At 50.5% G+C, this 11,040-nt stretch overlaps 1 protein-coding gene across 2 annotated transcripts in view; it reads right to left on the minus strand.

Moving 5' to 3' along the window:
• SLC43A2 (solute carrier family 43 (amino acid system L transporter), member 2) overlaps nt 1–10,198 on the minus strand; it is a 28,324-nt gene extending 18,126 nt beyond the window's left edge. Inside the window, exons 1-4 of one of the 2 annotated variants that reach the window (XM_009582929.1) lie at nt 9,996–10,198; nt 2,327–2,516; nt 1,248–1,303; nt 401–477 (exon numbers count right to left, since the gene is read on the minus strand). In XM_009582929.1, the coding sequence (XP_009581224.1) occupies nt 401–477; nt 1,248–1,303; nt 2,327–2,516; nt 9,996–10,155 (483 nt within the window). In that variant the 5' untranslated portion in view covers nt 10,156–10,198. Of the gene's footprint in view, nt 1–400; nt 478–1,247; nt 1,304–2,326; nt 2,517–9,964 lie in introns of both variants that reach the window. The other variant, XM_009582928.1, reaches the window with a different exon arrangement.
• Nucleotides 10,199–11,040: the final 842 nt, after the last annotated feature.

The raw sequence follows: 11,040 nt of genomic DNA on the forward strand, positions 1-11,040 counted from the left end.
CTAGTCATACCCAGCTGCAAGGGTTTGTGCCCTGCTGATTCTTCCTGTAGTACGTCAATGCTAAATCCAGTGCAAACACATGTCCAGCCTGTGCCAGGTAGCTGAGCACTGCATGTACAGGCATATGACAATTTGAGTCCTAGACAAAAACGCTTCCTTTTTTTCCCCCACCTGAGATGCAAGGGACAGATAAAAAAAAGGACTAGGGAAAAAAAAAAAGCTTTAGAATAACCACCTAGTATTCAGCCTTTCAGGTAAAACAGTGACTGACCCTTTGTACCAAATAAAAACATGTGCTATTCAAGCCACAGGTAAAAGATCCACTTTGTTCTTTCCTGTTAGCCCAGCTCACAGCCATAGTAAGGAATAAAATAGAGTCAGGTAATAACTCTTCACTTACCGTAAGCGATGTGAAGGTCATGCACATCCCACCAAAGCCATTCAGAGCCAGCGCAATGAATATGAGCACAGACAGAGCTGCAACAATGAAAAAAACCACCCTTAGCTTTTACTGGGGTGGAGAGGGAAAGGAGACAGAGCCCGGAGGGCTTTGGCCCTGACACGTGAAAACCTCAGCAGATCAACACCCTCAGGACATGCCATGCTGTTCCTGCCCCAGCACCCATCTCCCCAGGCACACGGAGCGGGAGGGCCAGGGCTCTCCTCCAAGACAGAGTTCAGGATGGGATCATCTCTCTCCAGGATGGAAGGGTTTCTTTTCTCTAATGAACAGACTTGCTGAGGCAGCTTGTCTGAATGGGTCTTAAAAGGAAGATTTTCTTGAAAGAACTGGATTCAAAGTGTCATCTCACTATATGGTCTTGAGGAGCAAGCTCCATCTATCCCTAGCAAGAAAGCCGATTACACATTGTGTGCTATTACCTATTTCCCAACGCCGAAAAAGCCATGAACTTGTTTGGAATTGCTCCTTTACAGGACCTGGCCCTGCCCAGACACAAAGCTGAGAGACCTGGCTATCTCAGACATTTGGCCCTTGCTCTCCACTTAGGGTTGTGAAACACCAGCCCTCCCCAGAGCCACTCAGCTCCCACAGGCCAGCAGATGCTTGGCTTGTGTCCTCAGCAAGATCCCAGTACAGCACTGGAGGTGTGACAGTCTGGAGGTGTGACAGTCAGCACGCAGTGCCAAGCTTGTCTGCTTCCCCCCCAAAAAAAAAAAAAAAAAAAAAACAAACCCAAGCCACAGCCCCAAAGCCCTCCCAGCTCAGCAGAGAAATGCCTACTTACAGTCTGGGTTACTGGCACCGTACGCGATCAGCACACAGGACACAGCAAAGCAGGCACTGAAAGGCAACCAAAACCATGAGTTTCTTACAGCCAGCCTTACACGCAGTAAATTACATATGCTTCTACCTCCTCAGCACCTCGTTAAGCAAGCGCAGTATAATTTCTGCAAGAGGGAGGGAAGCTGGCGATTTGGAAAGAAAAATCCAGGGAAATACCCAAATATTACAGACGAACCTTGCACAAGGGCTGAGGCAGCAACCTTTCCTCCCAGTACTGACGCAGCTCTTGCTGGATCCAAATTCCCTACTGGTTTTCCAGCACAGAGCTTTGCCAGCCCTCACCTCGAGGTGACCAAAGACAGCAGCAGCCTTCGTCCTGAGACCCAGCTGTGGTCACAGTACTCACAGCCTTTACCTGCTCCTCTCTGGTAGGGTCTGAGTCAGAGACTTGCCCTGTTTTTCCCCACTTTGGGCCAGTTTGGTTTCTGGTACGGTTCAGTGCATTAAAATTCAGCAGTGCTGGAGTCCACTGTGCCCAACAAGTCACTAATCCCTACATGTCATGACCGAAGCAGCAAACGACCTTCTATTTCAGGCAGAAAGCAACGTACACCACATGGCAGAGAAGGGCCCTAGAAAAGGCAAGCAGGACGTGTTTATCCCCGAGTTAACTCCCCAGCTTGCAAACAATGATGTAACATCTTGGTTTTGTGCCTCTCAGGACATAGCTCCCAGCTCAAGGAAAAAGCTACCCTCCGTGACTCACAAATAACTCCGCTCGTCCTCCAGGCTCCATCTGGCCGGGGAGCACAGAGCAACACTGGAGAGCTGAAGTGTGGACGTGAAGTCCCAGGCCCTTCCCTTATGGAGCAATTCACTGTGCCGGCCAAAATCATCCCAGAGCTGCTCCGGTGTCCTGTGCGTGGCCAGCAGCTCCAAGTAGATCCCAGTCCCATCCCTCATCCAATTCCCGAGGCTGCAGGGACCCTGCAACAGGCACAGCACCCAAACAGCACCCATCTGCCCCAGACAATGCGTGAATTCACCCCTCAGCTCGCCCGGGGAGCCCCGGACACCAACCTGCCAAGCAGCCGCAGCTTGCGAGGGCCGTACTTGTCCATGACAATTCCCAGGGGCAGCGTGATCGCACTGAGCAGGAAGGACCCAATGGTGAAGGCCAAGTTCAGCATTTCATCCTGGGCGTTGCAGGAAGGCCATTTGTGCTCTGCAGCTGTGCTGTTCTCGTGTTCAGGGCTGCCGGTGGTGTTTCCTGCACGGGATGATAGAGGATCATCGTTGCAGTGTGTTAGGATGAGGCTGGCAGCGTTGCAGGAAGAAAAACCGCACGCAGGGAGCCACAACACACTGGGCGCACACACCCCCCACGCTCCAGTTTTTTTATTATAATCAGTGAAAAATGGAGAAGGGAAAGAAGAGCAGCAGAAGGACAAGGGAAACCTGATGAGCTCAGCTGGGAGCAGGAAAAGGATGCGCAAGCACCCAGGGGACAAGTATCCCAAGCAGCAGCAGGATAACAACCTAAGGACAGAGATTCATTAATTTATGAAAACAGCTATACAGCAAGGCCCTGGCAATTACAGGGGACTGAACCCGGCAGAACCTGAAGGGACTAATACAAAAATAAGGTCCTCCTAATCTACAACTGGCATGTTCTCACAGATCTTTTCCCTAACTAAACTGGGAGCAATAACTACAGCCAAATCAGTTATTTCAGGTCCAGACACTGGGCTGACAAGGCCTGGCACAGAGCAACAGCCTGCTCAAACGAAAAGCTTCCTACCCTCGCTGCGGGCATCGGGCTGAGGAATGGCTTTGCAGTAGCCACCCTGCTTCCCGACTGCCCTGGCTCTGAAAAATCCTTCTGGATTTAACTACCCTGTTCCCAGGAGGGCTGGCAGCTCACCTGCCTTCTCCGTTTGTTAAAGGATCGATGCATCTTTAACTTTTGCCTCATAGTTAGCATTTTCTATTCTTTCCAAGTGGGTTTAGGCCATACAGATCAGTTATATCTCCAGCTTTCTGTTCTTGCCTTTACATGAGGAACTCCGCACGCAAACTCCCACGCTGAACAGAGCCCACGTTGTGTAACAGAGACAGAAACAGGACAGTTAAAAAAAAAAAAAAGAAAGGAAAGAAGACGTTCCCTTTTCTTTACAGCAGCAGTTTTGCTGCCTCATGTCAACTCTGCTCCTGTTACAAGCCTATCCCAAGGTGGCTTACAACTCCTCAAGTGAGCACATGTGCCTTTAGACTTCCATTAACCCAGAACTCCAGAGCACTCCACCTCTCCTTCTCCCAACGCTTATCTGACTTATAAGTAACCTTTGCCGGTGTGACAAAGCACTTGCTTTCCTACTGCTGCCGCAAGCCAGTGACATAAAACGCTCGCCCCCATATTTAATAATTGATCTGACAAAGTTCAATATTAAAGGAGGAATAGAGAGAGAAGTCACCTACATAACCATCCACATGAAGCAAGATTAGAGATTCCCAGCAAGCCCCGGTTAGTTAGTTAATTAGCAGGAATCCCTCATGTAAAAGTGACTTCACATTCACTGCTTGGTGCAACTTGTGGAGGAGATCCCCTCAGCTGCTCTTGCCCTCGCTGCGTCTCTGGAGACCACACAGCCCCATCTTGCAACTCCTTCCCTTCTACCCAAGCCTCAGCACCATTACAGTTACTGGTTTCACCCTGGTTCTCCTAGCTGCCCAAAACAACCCTCCCAGCTTTGTGTCCATTGCAAACAAATCGCGTTCCACCTTCCAGACATCAGGGATTAGCAGGAATTCAGACGCTGATATCCGAGGCTTACAAGCTGCCTGCAAACCTTCCTCTGTCCCCTCCCAGCGCTCCAGGGAAGGCGCACGATGTTTTTCTCCATTTACATTGCTCTCACCAACACCTTTACTAAGATGGTCTCAAACTGCCTGTGGGCAGTGATGACTGTTTGTTCCTTCCCTTTGCCATGTGCTCCTGATTGCTAACTTAATCTGTCCCTCCTCTTGCCCTGCTAATTATGGATAGCCGGAGTAAGCAACAGAGATATCCCCAGAAGGCCACATGTCCCATCAGCATCCCTTCTGCGGGGAGGACAGCACTCCAGCCTGAGGCTTCCAAGTCACAGCCTTAGAAATCAGTCCTGGACAGACTTGGGAGGCTCTCTGCAGTTTTCATACTACATCTCAATCTTTTTCATCCATCTTTCCCTCACAACCTCCTCTTGGTGTGGCCCAGGATCTTAAATGCTGACTTCTGACAGCATCTCCATGAGGCAGGCACAGGCATACAGCTTCACCCACAGCATCAAGGCTTTTTGGGCTCTCCACAAAGATAAATTCATAGGAAACAGATGTAGGTGAGAGGTTAAACTCGGGAAAAACAAGGTGTGTGTGGGGGGGGAAGAGTGACAAAGTAGTAGTGGTTTCCCTGTGTCAGCACTCTACAGAGAGAGTTCAGCTGTGGAGTGGAAGAAGGGTGGAGGGACATGGACAGTGCAGTGACCTTATAACTTCTGGCTGCACGCGTTAAAGATCTTGTCAACCCTCCCCACAAAGAGATCTCAAACCAGAAATATTCAGCATTTAAAGCTGGAGTAGATGAATTCCTGTTAATATATTGACATGTACAGTTGCAACATGACCCCAAGGAGCTCCCACAGCATACGCCTGCTAGCAGACCCTCCGATGGCATGCACGATGAGCAGCAACACCAGGAGACACAGCTCAGAAAGAGCAAGGAAACTTGGCCCTCGCTGAAGACTTGCTGCAGCTAGGAAGGCTGGGAACGGGGCACCAAACTTCAGTCCCTGCTTGTACCAACCACCTTGTTTACAGCTGCTCATCGCCAGCTCCAAGGAGGGGCCAGGCAACAGTGCTATGTGGAAATACAAATTGTTTGTGAAAATAGAAGCAGCCCCTGAGCAACAAGAGAAGATCCACTGAGGCGTAATGGAAATGATTCAAGCAGCCCTTGGCACCCTGGCATCCTCTGATCCTTTGAGCCACCTCCATAAATAGAACATTTTGGAGGGGCTGCAGGTGTGTGCAGCATGCACAAGGTCCAGCCGAGCTCCGTCTCATTGGGGAGCACAGATTCATGTGCCAGCAGGTCACCAGGCACAGGAGAGCGAGTGGCAGCATATGACATGCAGCTAGGAGGAGATTAATGGGCAGAGAACCTGCCTAACTACTCACCTACCTAATGCACCCGGTTACAGCAAACAGCAGTTTCCCTCAATCACGGCTCAGATCCTGTTCCAGATCAGTGCACGCCACACTGCTGGGGAAAGTCTCCTACGTGCCTGGCTCCATCTGCAACAGTGCTTTGGGGAAGGGCTGTGTCTGTGTTGACAGCGGTGCCCTCCCCAAATTCTCCTGCCAAGTCCACCTGCATGCAGGCATGCCAGGTCTGACATGCAAGAGTGCCACCCGGGTAAGCCAGCAGCCCAGGCTCGGTCCATGTATGCTCACCACTGTCTTGCTGTCAAGCTAGAAGAAGCTGCAAGTCTTTATCAGCAATTACAAGAACATACTGCCTATTTTTACAACTCTCCCCCTACAAGCAGCAGGATTTCTACGGCCCAATTAGTAGTTCAAGTTACTATTTAAAGAATGACAGCTTAGGTGAGAGGAAGGCTGCCTCAGTAATCATTTATGTTGATCTCATCGCTGGGATTTGTTCAGGCTGTTCATGGAACATTTAAAGTCATCCTTTCTCCCAAATTAAGTGCTGTAGGTTTCATGAGAGGGTCAATCATTAACTACTCTTTGCTGACCTTTTCAAATCCCAGGCACACACCACATTACCAGAGGAATGAGTCTGGCTTTTTCAAGAGTGACTGCCATCTCAGATGGCAGAGAGGAGGTTTCCTTTCATCCTGTTTCATGGATCAGACTGATCCAAGCAGGCAAGACACCCCCAGCTGCCCCAGCAATAGCTCTGTGGGACACAGCCTGCACAGCCTCACCTTCCTCTTTTTAAAAGAGGGAAAGAAAAAAAGATATTTTAAAAAAAAAAAAAAAAAAATCAGGGCCAAAAAGTCTGGGAGCATTGGTTAAAAAAAGAAAAAAAGAAAAAAAAAAAATCACAGTGAAAGACATGTGCAAACAACTGATCTGCAGTCTGCCCACAAAAGAACATGTTTTCTCTTTTCAGGATGGTGTCATACTTCTGGGAACTGGGAGGAGATGTTCTTGCCTTACACCACTGCAAATGCAATTAATCCGGGTTTCCCTCTCTGCCTGCCCATCCACTTGCACCTCCAGGACCCGCTCGCTGGGCACCCAGCTGAAAGCCTGGAAACCAGGCACAGTCTCCAGTTAAACTCCCATTCACTCCCTGGCTGCGGTTTCATTTTGCAGCAATTCTCACCCAGGGCCAGCACCTTCCCGGGCAGCTCTCCCATGCCACCGCCAGCTGCTAATCAACACAGCGTGTTTCCTCCAGAAATCGAACATCTACCACGTTTACTCTTTTCCTGTTTACAGGGTCGCATGCGCAGCCTTTCCACAAGCCGTCATCACATCTTACCAGCTTGCAAGGGACCTTCAGACTGCAAGTTCCCCACCACAGACCCCAAATAAGTAAGAGCAAAGAGCTGTAAGGCGGCACCTTCCTCCTATGCCCGTGTTAAGGCGCGTTGACCTGCCGTAAGTGAATTAGCTTATCGTCCCTTTGGTTTTCTGCAGCCCTGTCTTAGAGGAAGGGCCTCTGTCCAACCGGCTCCTTATCTCTGCTCTTTGTGAAGAGATTATCAAGTTCAAGATTTTTTTTTTTTTTTTAAACCATGTCTCAAAGACCCAAGCCTTGAGCTTCCCAATCCCAGCAACACGGCAGCAATGCAAGACCCTGAACAGATCAAGTTCCCCAACAGCTGATAAGGCCCGAATCCTGATAAAGGCTGTGGAATCAGCACTTGCACCGAATAAAAGATGCTGCTTCAGTTGGTTAAAGGCCAAGTAGTAGTGTAGTAAAATTAAAATGGGAACAAAGTGCCACTACCAGACTCCTTGTCAGCAAATTTCAAACATACCTCTCAGGATGTGGCCAAACCTGCCGCCCAGAACGGGTACAACCCCCCACTCAAACCCTGTTGCACAATTGCTTTAAAAATACTTGTTATTCTGATGTGGATTTTTTCCTAGGTGTCCATCTCCACCCTCACGCAACCGAGTTAAGGGTCCAGCAGACCCCACACGTTTGCACGGTGGCCGAGTAAAATCCAATCCCAGAAGCCAAAGGCAGCAGGGAACGGGGGGGGGATTCAAGAGGAAGACAAGGAGCCCTTCATGATTTGCAGTCACTTTCTGGGCAGCTGCTGCTACCTTCAGAGAAGAGCCCGCAGGAGGGACAAGGTCTAGTTTTCTCTTTCGTTGGAAAGCATCACAAAGTGCAAGACCTTTTGCTGACAAACGAAAAGCCCTGCCAAGAACCTTTGGCTCATTAGGAGAAGTCTTTTTTTTTTTTTGGAATTCTTACATGCACACAGCACCATTAGGAACAAGTGCCCAAAGGCTACTAGTTATAATTTGTTTGCACCAACCTTCCAGCCAAGTACCCACTCAGGCTGCAGGATTCAATAGATTATGCTGAGAAAGGCAACCACCGGGCCATCCTAATCCCAGCAAAGGTCAAACTCAGCTTGGTGCCAGTCATTCAGTGACTACTGCAGGGAGTCTGCTCTCCCCATGCTTGGAGCTAGGACTCTTCCCTACCAAATCGCTGAGATTATTACAATGAGGACAAAAACAGAGAAAGGAAAGCGAGTAAGCATGGATGAATGAGGAAACCGGCATAACTGGTCCTCGATGCTCATCGCAAGCCATCACTGAGTTCAGCAGTGATGGCCAGATATTTGAGGACAATGAGAACATTTGACTACATAAATTTCTTTTCAGGGATTAACTTCTCCTGCCTCAGGGCACAGGTTGGTCATTAGGAGGAAGAAATTGCCCCCAGGACAGCAATTTCACTGCTGTCCAAACACTTCCATCTTCCCCGCAGTCTCCCACAGGGAGAGCCAGACAGACCACAGAGCTGCAAACATGGGTGAGAAGCCAAGGTGAATCTCGCTGATTTGGGGCAAAGGCGGACGAACTGAAAGCAATCAAAGCAAAGAGTAGGAGGCGGGCCCCAAGTGAAGCAGAGCTCTTGTCAGCAGGGCACATCTCAAGAAGCAGATAGGAAAATGGCTGCTTTCAGAGACAGTCAGCGTTTGCTTATCGACTCTCGTGTTTTATCTTGGTGGCAGAAAGCCTCCACCTGATAGGTTTAATGAGATCTCTTACACAGGCCCCGTGACTTTGTCACCGTGGCTTGGCGAGAACGGAGCAGCCTTGAACAGAAGTCTTAAACGGTCTCCAGCCGCTCAGGACTCTCCCTCACGCAGTCTGGAGCGCCGCTGGAGACCTAAGTGGCATGGACACGCTTGGAAGCATTGCACTATGAGCAAAGGATAGGAAGGAAATGAAGCAGCCAAGCAACAGCTGGTAGAAAACTCAAACACGTGCATATTTGCCAGGTGCAGCAACCCAGGCTCTACAAGACTGAGGCAGCCGCCCACAGGAACACAAAGCAGAAGAGAAGACCATAACAAGCAGCTGATGAATGAGGAAAAAAAAACAAAGTCTCATCACAACTGTTCACAGTCACTTTTTGCTGGGACTTCGTTTCCCTGCATTTCAGATCTCCCACGCTATTCTCAGCCGTTACCCACCGAGAGCTCTGGGGTCCATGCTCTTATTTCCACCTCTTTCTTCCCTACTGCTTCCTGCTCCATGCTCACCAGCCCTGAATGGGCTGATCCACCTTCTCATCTCATCCACCATCACACATCTCTGGACAGAGCCCAAACACCCAGCTCCAGCCTCTCTTCACTCTGCTATTCCCTTCTCTGAGCACATGCAAACCTTCTGTCACTAAAGCAGCTTTCCAAATCCACACCACACCTTTACCCTCAGGTTCCTTTTAACTCCGCTGTCCACCCTACCACACCGTGGGATTCCCCAGACCACAATCCTCCCCATGCCCAGGCTGTGGATACACGTCCACCTACATGTTGTTTTCCCCAGGGTTATCCTTCCCACACCACAAGATTGCCTCCTTCCCTGCAAGGCTGTGCCTGCAACATGGACAATCGCTTCCTCTGGCTGGGCCTGAAGGTGGATCTCAAGCCCCCATAGAGACTCAGCCTGGTTTGAGCACATCCTAGGTGTTTGAAGAGGGAGAGGAACAAAACATCAGTAGCATTTACTTCTGCAACTTCTCCTCAACAGCAACGCTGACTCCCCCAATCTCATCTTCACCCATGCTCTTTTCTTTCCTATCACTAAGGAAAGGGTGCCCATAGTTTCCTCCTACAAACTCAGGACACCCTCCACACAAATCATCATCTTCCAGAACCCATCGGGCTTTCCCTTGCAGAGGTCAGCCAGGCCACCATGCATAGGAAGAACTCAGGACCAAATGGAAAAGGCTGTCCAGAAAAGCTTTACCTTATCTTTAGCTTCTTTTTCAATCACTCTACAAAGCAACAGCAACTACGGGCCCATTACACCATCAAAAGGATGCCACCAGTTTTGGGAAGGAGCGCACCTCCCTTCCTTCTACCCCAGGACTGACCTCGAGCTCAGCCCTACTCTAGCCAGTTCCACACCATCCCAGGACAGGGAACCACACCAGCAAACCTCAGCAGAGACTTATTCACACAAGTCTCCAGACCATCCTTACCTGACTCGTGGCACAGGTAGGAATAAAACCCTTCTGCTTTCAGCATGATGAGGAGGGACCCCCAGCCCAGCAGGACAGCAGAGAAGAGCAGGTTCTCAATGATGGCTGTGAACGCCATCCACCAGCGCCGGCGATGGGCGGTAGCAAGCGTAGGTGCCATTGCTGCGTGGGAAGATGGCCTCGGTCAGCGTCTCAACCTGCAGGGACCAGAACAACGTCCAGTGAGTCCACAGACAAAGCACATGCTGCTCAAAGAGTGCAAAAAAGCAAGGTTTAAGAAGAAATCTCTCTACTGGAACGCAAGCAAACCTGCCTGCTGAATGTAAGGCACTCAGGTGTAAAACTTGTTTTTGCAGGTACCAGCTTGCCAAGTTACCTGGAGGGATGGAGGAGCACAGGTGCCCTTGGAGCAGCCCCACCACGCGACAGAGGAGCGTTCAAGGGCTCCGTTCCACTTCCCGAGCAACAGGTATGAAAATGCAGCAAATATCAACTGCCTGGAGCCCACTGCCCCATCATCTGTACGGGGCAGGCTGCCCATTTGTAAGGCAGCAAGGAAACACATGCCAGAGCGGGGGGCTTCAGCCAGCACCCCAATCTCCCGGCTGCTTGCAGGCAGAGGCTGGGACTGGGGGCGCAGCCCCATGGCCCTAATAGTGGCTTTAGTGACCCCCAGGTCTGCTCTGCCCCACGCAGGAGCATAGATCTGCTCTGGAAGGTGAGCATGGGTCCTATATATGCAATTTATACCACAGATGGCTCATCAAGGAGCACTTTTTGCTAATTGCCAGACCACCCAGCTGGGAGACAAGGCGGGCCGCATCCTGCCCCATCCTAGCTGTGCAGCCAGCCAGGTACACCGGCCAGGACAGCCCGTGGCACGTGCTGCTCCACCTCAGCACACGGGCATCCCTGCAGATGCTGCGGCCAGATTAACTGTCTCCAGCTCCACCTGTCCCCGTCCCCAGGGCCCACGATTCAGCAGCAGATTCAGGAGCAGACCTGGCTGCCCCGGGGAGCCCAGAGGTGGGCAGCACCGGGGCCA

The sequence above is a fragment of the Fulmarus glacialis genome, unplaced genomic scaffold (assembly GCF_000690835.1).
Source record: "Fulmarus glacialis isolate BGI_N327 unplaced genomic scaffold, ASM69083v1 scaffold29178, whole genome shotgun sequence".
Lineage (NCBI taxonomy): Eukaryota > Metazoa > Chordata > Aves > Procellariiformes > Procellariidae > Fulmarus > Fulmarus glacialis.